At 45.1% G+C, this 17,451-nt stretch overlaps 1 protein-coding gene across 1 annotated transcript in view; it reads left to right on the top strand.

Annotated features, from left to right (window-relative positions):
* The window catches only part of ASTN2 (astrotactin 2), a 469,553-nt gene that overhangs the window by 401,865 nt on the left and 50,237 nt on the right, over positions 1 to 17,451 (top strand). The window contains exon 17 of the mRNA XM_078616120.1: positions 1,042 to 1,230. Coding sequence (XP_078472246.1) covers positions 1,042 to 1,230 — 189 coding nt within the window. The remainder of the gene's footprint in view (positions 1 to 1,041; positions 1,231 to 17,451) is intronic.

The following is a 17,451-nucleotide window of genomic DNA, read 5'->3' as shown; positions in this document are numbered from 1 at the left end:
GAGAGCACGCTGTCGAATGTCTGCGTGTGTATGTATGTAATAGCGAGTAACACGTAACAAAAGGCGCAACACATTCGTCAATAACACTGTGGCCTTAAAAGGAAACGTGTATAATAGGCAACGAAGCAGATATGCTATGACGAGACGTCAGAGAATATATACTTTGTTTGCGAAGGCCACGGCCTTTTTGACGAATGTGCTGAAGTTTGTGCAAAAAAAAAAACTTCGTGCAAAAAGTAGCAATGCATCTAATGTGTTGTTTATTTGCAATGCTTATGTTCAACGTAATTTGTTCACGTGATCCCTGCAGCCAATAGAAGCCGAGGTTTCACTGCAATGACATAAGTAAGAAAAATTAGTTTGGTTTCTGAGCAAGATTTCGATTGGCAGGTGTGTTACATGTGTGTCGATCGAGCCTCACGCTTATTGCGCTCAAAGATACACGCCCGAGTCATGCGCATGATAAACGATGCATTTTGATTGCAGGAAATGTATCCGCTAATGGTATATTCTGGCCAATGCAGCGAACAAAACCCTACAAACGGGACGGAAGAATATGAGGGCCGGATACAAATGAGGTGGTGAATTGAGACAAAAAAAATATTTACTCTTGACTCAAAGCGGAAACCCAAATCATGACATTATGAAATCGCTGAGGTGGAAAGAGGCTGTGGGGTGGGAGGGTGGGTGGTGGATTGTTCCTTTGCCCTGTAAAATTGCCACAATATAGCGACACTAGCGTGCGAAACGCGGTCCACGATAATCGCGCCGTCCATCCTGCTAAATATTTTCGCGCGTTGATATTTTCACAAAGTCGATGCAATAAAAGTACAAAACACGACACATTAATACTTACGCGATCTAACCCAAAAAACCCTTATTGTGAATAATATTGCGTCGCGAAAGCCTACTACGTGTTTAAACGTTTGCGAAGTTAGTCGCAGCGACGCTGCGATGAATTTCCACGTCGTGAAAAAAAATGACCCTTGCATCGTTTGCGACACCAGCTCGCCGGCTAAGACGTCCTTTCCCGCACCGCAGGCTTCGTCAAGGCCATCGGAGCCCTGAGTCCCGAGAGCTCGCGGGACGAGTTCCTCGCTTTGGCCGCCGACTTCGGAAGCCGCTTCATGACCGAGGCGCTGTACGGATCCGAGCGACACTGCACCATGCGCTTCCCGAGCAAGCGCCTACAGCGACAGATGTGGATGCAGTACCAGAGGCTCAGCAAAGGTGGGAGCTATAGCGGTTCTCCAGCGAGCTTGTCTCTCACCCCGAGTGTCCCGTCCATCCGGGCGATGTTATTATTATTTTCATTATTTTTTGGCTCGCCATCGAACGAAGACGGTCACTGCGCCGTGCTGTTTCACGTGCGCTTCTGCGGCCGTCTGGAGCGCTCTTCCGATATTAGGAAGCTATGCACTTTTACATCTGGATTGCATTTTTTTTTTCTTTAGAACTGCTTTCTGTGCTTAGTTGTTGTCTTTCCCCGGGCACCCCCGATTAGCACGGTTGACTATGTACGGTGCAAAAGAAGTTGAACGTACTTACATACATTCACGTCTGCCTGTGCATCTGTTTATATTATTGTTGTTATGCTTCATTTCCTGCTTCATCAAGTCATTAAATGATTGGTAGTGGTTTCTTATTCTTTGGTTCTTTTGGTAAAGTCAACGTAGATAGAAATAATAATAATAAAGTTAATAAAGTGAAAAAAATTATATTATTTTTCCGAGAGAACATTGGGAACTTGAGAAATCGTCCGGCTCATGGGGCGAAACCATGCCGGACGTCGTGCCCAACAGTGCGTGGGATGCGACGCGAAAGCGCGCCGAAGAGCCGTCACAGTACCTTCACAACCAAAAGCTACACAGCAGTGAAAAGAGGCCAAATCGTAGGGGAAGAGAACGCTTCGAACACTCACGTGGAAATGTGCTAAAAGCGCACGCTTTCCCAAGTGCAAAAAAAACCATCGGGAGACGTTGATGGTTTTTTGTACAAAGGCCGTTGTGCTTTTTACACATTCTTGCGTGTCGTTTCAACTAAGAGCAGATAAAAATGAACACGTTTCTTGGATCGATTGAGATTGCAAGAACTTGGCAAGAGAGACGATGGCAGAGGGTTCCAAAGCCAGAAACTATGAGCACCAGTGATGGTACACCATGCGTAAACAATATATATGCATAATGACTTGGCAAACCAGATGATGGAAGTTTGCAAAGTCGAACAATTGTAGGAAGAGCAATGTTGTGCCGTACAATTTTAAATGGACTCAACCCTTTCGTCAATAGCACTGCCTTGCACAGAACAAGTATGACATAGGGAACGTTTTAGGCGATATCCCTTCAGCAGAGCACACAGAGAGGCATCTCTCTGTGCTGTTCACCATCTCTGCCATTGGCCATCTCTGCTACGAAGCAGGACCATTGTCCAAAATGTTGCACAATCAATAATTTTAGATGTTTAAGGCCACATCATGATTGACGAATGTTAGTTTTTGTTTTGTTAGTTGTGCTTGTGCACCACTGTCAGTGCAGTACCACCAAATAATTTGCTGTTGCAATTTGATTGTGAACAAAAAGTATGGATGAGATGGAAACAGTCTGACGGTGGAAAGAGTCCCCGAAACGGGTGGAGGCAGAGAGGCGTGGAGCTCATAAGAACAGTGAACATGCTAAGTAGTGGTGAAGAGTAATAAGGAATCCATCTCCTTGGTTCTTTCGGTAAAGTCACGTAGAAGGGAAATAATAAAAGAATAAAAATAAAACATAATAAAATAAAATTCTCACGACGTTTCGGCCACAACACAAGCAGCCATCCTCAGGTGAGAGAAAAAAGAAACGTCGTGAGAATTTTATTATATTATGTTTAATTTTAATTATTTTAATAGTTCCCTTCTACGTGATTTTACCGAAAGAACCAAGAAGATAAATCGAAAAGTAACAAGGAAGCAGCTTAACGGCAGTGAGAGAGAGACTGGAGTCATTCGGTAAGCACAGGAGTCTAAATCAGCTCAACCGATTGATGTTGAAATTCATCAAGCAGAGTCCAGTCGGAGCGAGGAGTTTCACACGAGGCGGGACAAATATATTCCAGGCTTGGATGATTTGCAACATTAAGTAATAACAATTTCCAGCAACATCGGTTGTTTTAATTGTCTCACTTTGCTCGTGGGCCTGGGTAAGGCTAACACCAAGTCCAAGATCATCTCGTTTTGATCGGTGCTTATTTGCGTGTATCTGCACTTCTATGTGTCCTCGTGTTTTTGAGTTATTTAATTGTTGTGCAAATGAATTGCATCGTGCTAATTGGACACTTTGTGGTGAATTAGAAGACAGAGTGGCTAATAACTTATTTTCTTTTAAAGAAGTGATATTTTAATAATGAGTTGATATGTTTACAAACATCAAGATTTTAAATAATTACATTTAAAATAACTTCATTTTTGTTGTTTTGCAATTAAGAACTCCGCATGGGATCCTTTATTTTATTTTAAGGCAAGTGTGAGCAATGATGAATTTTTTCCCATCCCCAGCATGACCAATCGTCGTCTGAAACACAGAGTTGTGAGGATTGGAAGCGTAATCTCTGCACCGCACGAGAGATCCAGCATTTGAAATTACCAGTGCTGCTCATTAACATGATCCCCGTTCTTGCCGCCAAACTCAGAAATGAATAACTGGGAAAATGTGGGCCGGGATACTACAACAACGATAATTAATTATTAGCACGGTTGGCTATGTACTGTGCAAAAGAAGTTCAACATACATTAGTTTAACACGTAGGCTTTTCGCGACTGATATCCATAACAGAGCTTTGTGCACATCTCTGGCTGTCGCCTGATGATGCTGGTTGTTGTTGTAATTACCGGCGAAACGTCGTGGTACTCGAATAGTAAATGTTGTGGGTTTACTCTCCAACACATCGGTGTGCTGAACTGGTAACGAATTGGCACGTTTTGTTTACGTGACAAACCTCGCTAATTGGCTGTGTCGGGTTTAACGACGGCGGGTTTAACGACACATTTGTATTTCCGCCATCTATCCCAAAAAACTCTATCATGTTTACATACGTTAGCACACAGTAATCATTGCTCCTGGGAGAAAACAAGAATGACAAACTTGGACATCGCGTTCATGTTATTTTATTTCTGGTTTTTGTTTGGTTACATTGTTCCTCCACCCCCACCTTCCGTAACAAAATAACAAAATTCAACAAGGGGCGGCACAGCCCAGCGGTAGAGCCTTTGCCGTTTTTGGCAGTCACCCTCATTATTACTGCAGGAGTAATGATCAACAATGGCATTACTACCCACCGATCGAGAGCCCCCCCCCCCCCCCCCCCCCGACTTCATTCGCAAGAGGAGGCCTTATTGTGCGCTGGCCTTCATGGTCCAGATTTGTAAAAATTTGAAAATGACACTGAAAATTTACTCACTTGAGATTATGCATGGCAATCATCGCCCTACAGGCAGACTAACACGCCAGGTCAAATGAGACTGTCCTGCTCGCTTGAGTTACTGCCTGGTTAAATAAACTTGAAACTTCGTCACTTTAACGATAAACGGTAAATGTTACAGCCCAGCTATTTGTGGCTCGCGTCACTGCCTGTGGATGGGCCTCCACTGGGGGGAGCTGTAGAGATTTATACTCTTGCAAGACCTGGGGGGTAAGCCACACGTTACCCCCTCCTACACGTGTGTGGCCTGCCGATCGACTGGTGGTCTGGGCCGTCCATAGGTTGGAGGGTGCGGGGGACCGGGGAAATTCACACAGTGAGGGCCCCCCCAACGCCTTCAAACTAAACCGGACGTATCACGTCTGACATTGTGATGTTGAATCGCGGGCCCCCCTACCCCCCCCCCCCCAAAGAGCGGGGCCCGGGGCAGTCGCCCCAATTCACCGTGCACACCACCACCACCAGACGGCTCTGGTGGTGGTGGTGTACCCATTTTAACGGCTGCATGGACACAGGTGATGCATGTTGAAGGAACTTAAACCGTTGGTTCGGCTGCCACGCCAGGAGATGGAATCGAATGGGTGACCTCTGGGTTGTAAAGTCCACTGTGATTGCAAGTCCATCATGGCTTAACATTTAAGAACCGTATCATAACTGTAGATACAAATTCGGTACATTTCCACAAGGTGTCAGTGTTTCACCATCTCACCGCAAATAGCCTGCAACTCTTGGGTTTTTATTGTTCCCCCCCTCTCTCTCTCTCGCTTCCTTGTTTTTATTCCGATTGTGTTATTGGCATTTAGCGAGATAAGTTTACAATAGGAACTACTATCGGCGCATCCATCGTTCTGTGTCAAGAGTACGGCCCCCGCAAGTTTACGTTACAAGATTCCTTCCGAAGTCGCTACAAGAAGCCTCTTTATCCACACTCGAGGCACACATTTTCATATTATTTTAAATCAAATATTAAAAGTCTCAAATTAAGTAAAACAACTCATTTTAAATCGTGGGCTGTGTGTGTATGTGTGTTTTCATTGGTGAGACGGCGTGAATGAGACCATAAACTCAGGACACTTAAAGAACCAGTTTCATGGTTTAAGAAAGCCCACGTGTTCAAAATTAAGAGAACCAGGTTTTAATGACGGGCGACTGTAACCAACATTTGGCTGGGTTTGTTCGTGGAATCCCAATTCAGGTGAGAGCCCACAGGCGTTTTGTCTCGCTCCAAATTTCAAGCTCTGATGGTACCCACTGGTTTTGCACGGTTTGGTTTTTCGTGCGTCTAATAAGCGGCTGTGAACAGGAGGGGGCAGTATTGCACTTTGATTGAAATCACAAATGCCAAAGCGGGCCATGAGAGAGAACGTTAATGTTTCACAGTTCATAGCAGCATGTTTTTTTTTATAGCAAGCATGTATGCATTGTCAATTTAAAGTCATGTATTGTTACTTACGCACATTTACCATTGAAATGATGGGAGGAAAAAACATTTGGCCGCTAAAACATTTTTAAACGGCTGCATTCTTACTTGACAAGAACTTACAATAATGTTCAAGAAAGAAATTACATTAAAATCGCTGCATATGGCGTGTGTGTACGCATGTAGTAAAAATATGTAGCTATTTTAAATGCAGCCCTATTACACGCAACTTATTTTATCCTAATTTTTTCCCTTATAATATATATATTTTTTCACGACTAGAAGGAATTATATTCTATTCTTGCGTATGATGGCAACATGTCCGGGAGCTAAATTCCAATGCCGAGGGTCTGCTAGGCACGACGAGAGGGCTTCGGGAAAGTGTTCGTGTAGATTTTATGTGCCTCCTCCGTCGAAGGGTCACGGACGACAGTGGCTTACTCTCTGGCCCATAGGACGAATAACCGATAGGTGGAAGCATTGCCATCCTGTTATCCAGACTCGTCTACGTTGAGGTTTCCCCATCAGTGGTCTTCCCAAAAGGCGAAATCATCTCATTATCCGCATTTTTAAGATAATTGGCGTGAATCAAAATAAGTGGCACCCAATCATCCATTTATCCGTGTTTACCCACGGGTAATCAAAAGTACAGATATCGAGAGGTATTCGAGCTCCCCCGATGTATTTTCGTGTCGTACCACGTGTTGTTCGGAATGATGTCCAACGTTTTACTCCACATGCCAGGGGCTTCTTTGGGATCTTCACCTCCCGTCGAAGCTCCCAGCGCATGGGGCAAGACGTCACGGTGCAAGCCGAAAACACACCGCATGGCGCTACACAACCACGGCCGCCAAAAACCCATGCGATAAACATCAGGAGTTGTTTCTACAGATGGGCACGTGGAATAGGACCCCGTGTTGATGCGGATAAGAGGAATATTGTAACGTCGTAAATATAATCCTGCAAGGACAAGGGTAGTAAATCAGAAATGAATGTTCCTCAGATTAATTGTAAACTAACGCAGCTCGTTAACGAGTCTGGCAAAGTAGCGACAGAGTTTATATTCAATTTGCACACACACTCAGTCTAAACATTGAACATCGTAAAAACCGTTATATTAAAAAAAGAACATTAAACAGTTAACTTTATACATTCAACAATGGATTAACAATGAACAATAATATAGTACTGTATATTGTACTGGCATGAGGCTGTCACTTTGTGCCACACGTGTACTGCACGTGCACCCCAATTCGGCGGTGTGACGAATAGTCTCGAATCATGGTCACGATTCGATAAAAAAAACTATTCTTATTGTCAACATAGTGGCCACTGCAGCAGCCTCCACAGTGGTGTATGGAAGGGTTTCCATCGGCTCCCATTGAATACGTGTAGGAATTGAAGAGCATTAGTAGTCCTTGCAAAGGCAATTGCATGCATATGTCAAGAGCTAAGAATTCAATATTAATCCCATAAATGGATGCATCGATACACTCTCCCTCTCTACACGAGCACTAATCCACACCCCTGGGTATTCACACGCTTTGAGTGCATGGGCTGTAAGAAAGAAAGAAACGTGCGTTTTCATAAGTAAATGGACGAAAAAAATGTGCATGTATTATGAATATATTTATCAGTAATTTCAATGAGGCCAGCAAAAGAACAGTCAATGCATCTTTACATTTGCATACTTTATAGATATACGTAGCCCAGAATACTTGCTGACCTGGACAATGTATACGTTTAGAGTCCGTATAAATATAACACGTAGACTCACAAGTGACGTCATCATATCTATCCCTCCATTTAAGGAAGGAAACAGGAGGATTTCTCCACAAATCTGTCTGTCCGCCTGATGATCCTAGTTGTAATTACTGGCGAAACGTCGTATTCAGATTGTAAATGTTGTGGCTTGGCTCTCCAACACACAACCGGTGTGCTGTGCTAGTAACGAATTGTCATGTTCTGTTTACGTGACAAACCTTACCAATAGGCTGTGTCGGGTGGTGGCGGATTTAACGACACATTTATATTTACGCGATCTAACCCGACACAAATATATTATGGCTGTATAATATAGAATTATTGTTTTATATTATTGTATGCATATATAAAATAACTTGCAGCCCTTTGTCAATCCACTGTTGGATGAAGGCCTTCCCATATCGTGTTGGTCATGGGGGTTTATTTAACCATACTTCACCACACCGGTGCAGTGCTGCTTGGTGATGGTGGGTGGTGGAGGTCAGAGCAAAGGCTAGAACTGGTTCAAATATCACTCAACGCTGCGATAGCCACGGCTAGGAATCAAACCCAGGGGGCACACCAGCTTCAGTGTGCAGTGAGCTAACTGCTTCACACGTACTCTTAGGTTTTTTCGGTAAAGTCACATAGATCAAAATAAATAATAGAAATAATAATAGAAATAAAATAATAAATCACGACGTTTCGGAGGCAACACAAGTCTCCGTCATCAGGTGGGACCGTCACAGCTAGATTTACTGTATCAAGTGAGGCAAAATTCCAAGAGACAAGTTCTTAAATACAAGTTAAGGGGGAGGGGGGGGAGGGGCTTATCTGAATGTGGTAGCCAATGAATGGAACGTGTTGGGGGGGTGGGCGGGGCTAAAAGAGAACAATAGGTGCACATGTAGTTGTAGGTGTTGAATTTCGATTTAAAGCTTTCGTGACTGCAGGGATTCATCTTCTTGGTTCTTTCGGTAAAGTCACGTAGAAGGGAAGTAATAAAATAATACTTCCCTTCTACGTGACTTTACCGAAAGAACCAAGAAGTTGTAGGTGTTGGTTGACAATAGGTGCACATGTTGTTATTTTACCCGGTGTTGGTTGACAATCCAAATACAAAAGGAGAGTACTGTTAAACGCTGGGGATGTCAACACTCGGTAAAGTAGAATAGTACCTGTCAAATAAGATGGTCCAAATATGTGTTGTTAAATCTTTTTTACACGTGTGTGTGTGGGGGTTGATGTAAACGTATTCCATATTTTTAATATTTAAAGCTTTCGTGACTGCAGGGACTCGTATTCTTGGTTCTTTCGGTAAAGTCACGTAGAAGGGAAATAATAAAATAATACGAATATAAAACAATACAATTATCACGACGTTTCGACTGCAACACAAGCAATCATCAGGTGTGAAATCCACAGCAAGAAAATTTGAAAAAAGTGGCGGTTTTTTTTCTTAACGAAGAAAAAAAACGCCACTGAGAATTTTGTTGTTTTATATTTTTATTATTTTATTATTTCCCTTCTACGTGCCTTTACCGAAAGAACCAAGAATATATATAATCCATATTGTGTTGTTTTAATCAAATTAATCTCACACATTCACACTTTTATATATTCGTACCCTTGGTTTGTTGGCTTTTTCGCTAAAGAGTTACGCTGATGTTTGGGCAAAAGATTTCTGTTGCAAAGCCCTGTCAGTGGGTAACTAACAGCAGTAGTAGCGCAAGCCTATTGGGGGCCCTATGCAATGTATCAACTCCATTTTCATGTCATGAACTCTCCTTAAATGACAATTAGAAGGTTGACAATTATGTGACAGAAGAGATGTGGCTCACAGATGGAGTGAGTTAAGATGTAGACACCAGGTACAGAGATGTGGAGGTGAACGGTGTTGGGGATGCCGAGAGACGTTGATTGAAGACAGAGCCGGTGTAGGTGACAGGAGCGATGTGGCTATCAGATGGAGTGAGTTAAGATGTAGACACCAGGTACAGAGATGTGGAGGTGAACGATGTTGGGGATGCCGAGAGACGATGATTGAAAACATAGCCGGTGTAGATGATGGGAGAGATGTGGCTTGCAGATCGAGTGAGATAAGATGTCGAAACCAGGTAAAGAGATGTGGAGGTGAACGAGAGATGTTTAGTGAGATGTAGTGATACAAGACTGTGTGATGAAACAAATATGGATTTACTCAGGAGATCTTTGATGCATGCCTATTCCTCCCCCAACTTAAATCACCAGGCCCTTCTTAGCTGCTTGGATCGCCAAGCTTTTGCTTATTCTGCGTTTCGAAGGAGTTAATTTACAGCTGTTTATTATTACGAGACATTCACAATGCACTGGCTAATGTGCACGTATTAATATTTCATTCGTGATTGTTGTGTTTGTGCTCTGATTAAATTTACATTAGACCTGAGTGTAATCTTGGCAGACTATCCAATCTGGTCATCATGCACAGAGAGCAGGCACTTGGAGTTACACAAATATTGTGTTGTTGAAGGTTTTTTGTTGTTGATTATTAAAAAATAAAGTCGGATGCTTCTGATGATCACGGTGAGTTCGTGAGGGTCGCATGTGTGACCGTGAGATGGCATAGGCTATTGATGCTGGGTACGAAGAAATTGGCTCAAAGCTCCCGACTAAACTTCACAAATGTGGTATACTGTGCTGTGCCACCAGCCCTCGTGTAGATGTACTTCCCATGACCATCAAACCGTAATTAATGGGTTGTCCTTATAACCTTCTCCGACAAATGTAGCCATTTAAATAAATTACGGCGCTGCACCTCCGCAACTGGATTTAGTTTTTCCTCTGCCTAGATATAAAGTGCATTTGCACACGTTATACATTCACTCTTTTAATTTGTTTCCGTGCATATTAAGCATCCGTGTCGATGGGCCTTCTGTGTTCTCATCGATAGTTGTAACATCTGGCAACTTTAACCACAAAAATCTAAATCCCCCGCCTCTACCGCGGACCGATCACCGTTTCATTACCGACGTTAAGCGCTGCGGCGCGACACCGCGGGTTTAACGGTGCCATTGATTCATCGATTGGGCCAGGCGGTGGTGACCGAACGCATTGCCTCCTTGTAGTCGAGCCCTGTGGAGGGCGAGCGTCAGTGGATCTCGACAAACGATGGCGAAATTCCCTTTTCCCGCGGGCGCCGAGGATTGGAGCCGCGTACCCCCCCCCCCCCAGCTTGCCAGGAGATGGAAATGCGGCAAAAAATGTGGGCTCCAACCTGTTCCATCTGTGTGGCGTCGAGTGCTGCCCCCTTGGCATGTGTGGGGTTTCTCCACATGCTTGTAAACACCCCATTGATGTCTTGAAGCACGATTGTTGATGAAAAGTGTTTCACACTATGAGACCTCCTTTACCAGTGGCAAAATATAGTGATGGGTTTTTACCCTTTCAACTGGTACAAAAACTGACAACTTTATACAAGGCATCATGTTTGCAATAGCCACAAGCAGTCAAAATGCAAACAAAAATGTACGCCTTTTGGCGTCATCTGGTCCAACACCAATGGAGACTAGGCTCTAAGAAAAGCTGTCTCGGGTGTGGACCAATCAACTTCAAGGACAGTGCATATCATTTTCATTATCAGAGTTGTTTCTTTTTTTTGCATTTTGACTGCTTGTGTCGTGGTTATTGCAGACATGATGCCTTATATAAAGGTGTCAGTTTTTGTACCAGTTAAAAGGGTAAAAACCTATCACTATAAAAGTGTTTCGTTGCTGATGTCAAACGCACTGATTATACCGTAGGTGTAAAGAAAGCATTGATTGATTGATTTAAAGTAGGATGCATACGTAATGTAAGCATTGATTATGTTGTACTCGTATACACTGATTTTAATTAGTTCGAGCGTAGAATATTAAAATATGATTACGATGATACAGTTAATGCACTCATCTCCAACGACACTTGTTCCACTAAGTTACAGATTGAAGATCGCCTCGAAATTATAAAACGCTCTGCCATCGTAATAATTCCTGAAAGTAGCCAAAAGCTCGATCCAGTTACATTATAAATCACAACGGTCCGACTTTGAAATAGTGCCTGCATTCCATCACAACTCCTTCTTTGTCCAAGTGGCAGCACCACTGCCTCTTGCCTGATACAGGGCTCGACTTTCCTGAGTCAGCCAAAGTGGGCACACGTTCGGCGCAGGGAATCAGCTAAATGAGGTGAGGTCTTTACCTGTAACGTAAGTCTACACCTGAGTGATTGGTTTGCGCAACTTGGTTGCATGCAACTGAATCATTTGTATGCGGACGTCTCTGAAATCAGTTGCGGGAAGTTTCTCGAACCAGGGTGGCTTTGAGTAGGGACAGACTCCACCTTCCAACAATGAATCTGCTCGGCGATTTTTAGCAACGTATTCCATCACTGTGTGACGCATTTGCTTGGTCGTTTCAATCCCGATTTTGGTCTGTTGGGGTTGGAACTAACCAGGGAAGGGGTGGGGCTCTGCTGTAAGGGGTGTGGCCAGACACGCACATGTTGAGCAACTTCTGGCTCAGATGTGGACAAAGCAGTTGCAGCCGATTACGTTCCGGAGGGCACATGGGGCAACACAGCATCACCAGTTTCCAGTTTTCGGCCAAGCTGAGCCAAGTCTTCCCATGCTCTTCCAATTGCATTTCAATCCTTCATACCCAATAGTTATCCAAGTGTACATGCATTAGCTGTTTTTTTTTGCACTGTCAGACATGTTTGGCACGTTTAAGTGCAATATGGATTATATCAAGATTATAATTACAATATAGGAATTTATGCATTTCTCTCTTTTTGCTCTTTATTCTTTCCGTTGTATCTTTACATTTCGGTGCATTGCCTGCCTGACGATTAATTCTGTTCTCATCCACATTTGATGCAGTTGTCCTAACCAACTTAATCTTCTAGCTTTATTTAATCCAATATTACCAGCCACTCGGTCAACAGAATATGTACAATACGAGCTTTGCATTGCTCAACAACCATAAGGATTTTCATTTGTCTTCCACGCGACCGTGGGGAGAACATGCAAACTCTAAATATGCAACAGGCGTCAGTGTGGGGATCGAACCCACGACCTCCTGTATACCAGGGGAGGTAATTAACATCTGGCCACCGTGACGCCACCGTGGAAGTAAATGTTGACAATGGGAAATTCTGCGGCAATCATCGCCACTGACAAATGCCGGCGACAATTGCCCTAAAATTGCCCCAGTTGATTGGCTCGTCTATTGTAATGCACTGGTGGTTGCTTGAAGGCAGCTGAGACAAAGACAAAGTTCACCTGTGTAGCCTTAAACAGACTGTTGGGGCAAGTTCTGTAAGCGAGCACCGATGAAGGCCGGCACGGCACACGAGGAAGTGGGTGGCCAGCACCATGCCCGGCCACCTCTTGTCTCCTAAGTGGCGGTGTTTACACAACCAATTGGGTACTCATTTGAGAGCCGAGTCAATCCAGGGGGATGCCTAGGACCAGTTGAGATAATTTTCACTCGTGTTGGTGGTCGTGAGCGGATTTGAAGTCGGGTGGCCCGGGGGTTCGTAGCGTAGTTCGCTAACCGCTGCACCACCGCCCCCCACACGCATCTGAGAACCACACACACACACGTTGCCATGTGTGGCAGCCCCCTTGATTAATTCCTCACCCATTGAGCTCGTTTCAAGTAAAGATAACACTGGTCAACACACTTTTTCTGGCGTAAGGTATTCCAACGGTTTTAAGGTAATGCTGGGGTGCTGATTCCAGTTTTTGTCTATCACATCAGGTTTTTGAGATATCAAATATTGCATTTTCAATAAAAACTGCAGAAGAAAAATATTAAATAAATGTGGATATCTACATAAAATGATATTATAAACACGCTATCCTAAAAATACAGCACCATATTTTAACACTAAACCAGTCACTGACTCGCAACAACTTGTAATCATAAGTGACAGAGTTTATTTCGGGTAAAATCAATGAAAATTGGGTATGCCGATAGCATAAAAATGAGATGTGATAGAGCAAATCTGAGATCAGATTTGGAATCAGCACCCTGAAATTAGTCTAAAACAGCTGCAAAAGTCCAGGCCAGAATTTTTTTTTGGTTGACCAGTGTAAATCTCTCTCGTGCCAAACGAAGCCTTGAGAAGAATAAACGTCTTCTTCCATGGGTCTCTCTTTAACTCCAAACAGCAGGGGGTGGGGGGATAGGGGAGCCACTTTATTTTTAAATCCTTTATATTAAGTTCGCTTGCTTGCTTGCATGCTTGCTTGCTTGCGTGCTTGCTTGCTTGCTTACGACCGTGCAAATCTTTCGGTCGTTTTTTAACCCACTTCCCGTGATCCAATCGAGCTGACATTTTCCACACAGACTCGTTGTGCGAGACAATTAATGTTCCTGAAAAAAATTCCCAAAATTTTACACTGTTTAGGGAAAACAAATTAAATATTTAATTACCAATTGCTTAATACTGGCAGACAATCATCTGACCCATAGGTGGCAGCCATCTCAAGCCAGAGGACGAGAAGACTCTAGCCGCCACGCATATAAATGATTTATAGTGGAAAACTTGTTTTTACGGGTTTCCTTGTTTTGTGTCATTTTTGCGCGCGAACGCGATACGCCGCAATATCCCGGGCCAGAAAAGCGCGTAGTTTAGCCTCGTCAAAACTAACTTCCCCACAGGGTGGGCTTGTGCACCTCGCGCCGAGCGATCAACATTAATTTGAACGCGTGCAGGAGTTGAGCACTTTCTCAATGCTCCAGTTGCTTCTCAGTCGCTGGAAAGCTCTTTAAAAACGAATCCATTGTCAATTTAACAAATCGCGTGAATTACCCATTGCCTGCGTTTCACTTCACAGTTTGGTTCACATCTTTGATGAGCCCTGCTGCGCCCCAGCACCTTGAGCTACTTTGTAGATCTACCATCCATGTCTTTCGTAATGTGGGCAATTCTTCCGGTCATCTCTGAATCAACATGTTGATTAGTGCTCTGTGATTAGTGCACTGTGTCGTGGCCGATTTCAGTAGATCTGTAGGCATCTAGGGGCATGCACTGGCAAATACTAAAAGTGTGGCGTTTTTTTGAGTTGCATCGCTGTGACGAATTTCTTTAGCTTCTGACGTGATGCCTGTAGTGCGGTCAGAATTACATAGGAATGAGCACAAATTTTGCAATGGAAACTCTTATCCTGAGCATCATAATTGGATTTTTGTGGGTTTTTTGCACTTCGTTTGACTAAACTGTCGCTTCGAGCATCGGCAAATGAACCTCATGGTGGGACCCCGGGGTCCCGCCATGATTTCGCGTGAAATGTCACCAATCGTTGGTAGACGATTCGACCACTTAAATTCAGTACTCTGATAGCCCATCTGTATTCGAAGAAAATAAAAAAAGACATTGACGCGTCGAGAATCGACGGATGCACCAAGACCCATCGGCACAATTCAAGGGTCACGGTGATTTTCTGCTCAAAAGAGCATTGAGAGGCAGTGCTCATCTCCCGGTTCTTTTGCAGTTAGGAGGCATTGATGTAAATTCCACATTCTAATGGCGGGGAAAAGACTGTCCGTTGGACAACCGCTGTTGACTGCCCCCACAAAGTAGTACTAATTTTAACGATCCCAGGAGAGATGATGGGCTGAGTCAACACACCACAAAGCTAAGCTTTGAACAGTGTGAGCTTCGCGTTCGACTGCGGAGACGCAAACCGTGGGAGAGAAATGAGAACGAGAGGGCGAACAAGGGGAAGAGACACTCTGTACGTCGAACTTCTTTCGCACCGTACGCGGACCACCCGCGCTCACAGGAGGCGCGGCCGAAGGACAACGAGCCGAACGCATCAACAAAGCAGCCCCGAAAGCAATGGCACGGAGTTGGACGCTTCCCGGACTGAGCGACGCGTGGCAGAACGACGCAATTTTCTCGATTGGACGCCGCTATCGGCGTTCACCGCGCGGGGCCGAGCGATGGAGGGGCCCCGGGGCCCCTCGGCGCGCCCGGAGACCGCAGCGCTGCCGAGGCGGGCGGTGGCTTTTTTTTGTTGTTTATCGACGCTGACTTTGACTTTTTTTTTGTTTTCAGGGAGATGATGTCATCCTCGGCGCGCGCCGCGCGGCATCAATCTCGGGGAGAGAAGCTGGGGGGAGGGAGTGGTGGCAGGGAGGGGAGGGGAAGGAGTGGATGGAGGGAGGGAGAGAGTGGAGTGGAGGAGGGAGTGGATGCAGAGAGGGAGTGGATGGAGAGAGGGAGGGAGGGAGTGGATGGAGGGAGAGATGGAGTGGATGGAGGGAGTGGAGGGAGGGAGCTGGAGTGGAGGGAGTGGATGGAGGGAGAGAGGGGAAGGAGTGGATTGAGGGAGAGAGAGGGAGTGGATGGAGGGAGTGGAGGAGGGAGATAGAGGAAGGGAGTGGAGGGAGTGAGTGGATGGAGGGAGTGGACAGAGTGGAGTAAGGGAGAGAAAGAGGGAGTGAAAGAGGGAGGCAAAGAAGGGGAAGGAGTGGAGGGAGGAAGAGAAGACGCCAGACCGAGAGGGTCGCATGGGGTGAGGTGTGCGAGCGAGGCGGGGTGCGCGGCGTGGCTGTCGGGCTTTGGCGTGGGGAGGGGGGACGCGACCGGGGGCCACTGCGTCCAAGACGGTAAATCCTCACAGATGCCGCCCAGCGCAGGTGACATTAGCCGAAAGGCGCGGGGAGAAGCGGCAGTGCCGTCCGCCGACGGCTAAACTGCCATTGATTTGTCGCACGCCGTCGTCTCTCATTGTCGCGCACGCCCGTGATGAGTGAGGGGGGTTAAAGGTGCAGGCCTTGCAAGTGCGTCCCTGCGTCACTGCTCGAGGCAGCTAACCGCACCTCGCGATTGGCAGGGTTGGCTCTACGTGCGGTGCGAAAGAAGCTCAACATGCAAAACGTAGAGCTCCAGAGAACTCTTCCTGGAGGGTTTCTGTGGCCTGGTCTTTGCCATTGATATGCCGAGACTCCGTTGCATGCTTGGGCACTAACGGCACACTCTCGGTCGAAGAGTTTAGAGTGCCCACGTTTTACCCATTACCACACGCAACCTGCCAGTCGATTAACTGTCGTTACGGCGGGTGGACAGAGGAAATAAAATTGTCACCATTTCAACTGCCACGCTAGGAGATGGACTCGAACTGGGGAGCCTCTGAGTTGCAAGTCCTGTGGGCTGGCCATTACGTCAGGGAGAAGGGGACATTGTGTTGCTTTGTCTACAATCCCAAATGTTTTGTCACGTGTCTAAACTGAAGTAGCTTTTGACACTCTGGTACAAATCTCCCTTTATGTCCCCGCGTGTCTTCACAGCTCTCTTCCATCTGTACCATTTTGTAGGAAGCAAAATTGTATTCAATGCAGTGACAATTTGGATTTACATTCTGTCGAAGTGCAAATGCATCTCAGGACTAAAAATATTTAAACTAAACTATTTTTGTAATTTTACCAGGTAAGGAACACCGATATATATAGCAAAAAATAATTCTCAGAAGAGATCGGGCCACAAGTGATAGCTCAACGAAGTGGATTTTCATCCAGGAGAAAAATCCACGCGACCACGGGGACAACATACAAACTCCAAATATACAGCAGGCATCGTCAGGTTCGGAATCGAACCCATGACCTCCTGTATATCTGTCACAGCAGTCAACATCTCGCCACCATGGCGACCGTACAGAAACAGTGGACGTATTTATTTGATAGAAAAGCGTCAGTCAGACATACGTAAGCAAAGGTCAATTCGAAGAGATGGGATTGTGATTGGCCTTCGAGAGGGACACGGAGTCGACAACACGGATGTTTGGGAGGCAAGGGAGTTCGAGAATA

The sequence above is a fragment of the Lampetra planeri genome, chromosome 49 (genome assembly GCF_965212315.1).
Source record: "Lampetra planeri chromosome 49, kcLamPlan1.2.h2, whole genome shotgun sequence".
NCBI lineage: Eukaryota > Metazoa > Chordata > Hyperoartia > Petromyzontiformes > Petromyzontidae > Lampetra > Lampetra planeri.
This window is presented reverse-complemented; position numbering and strand designations above follow the sequence as displayed.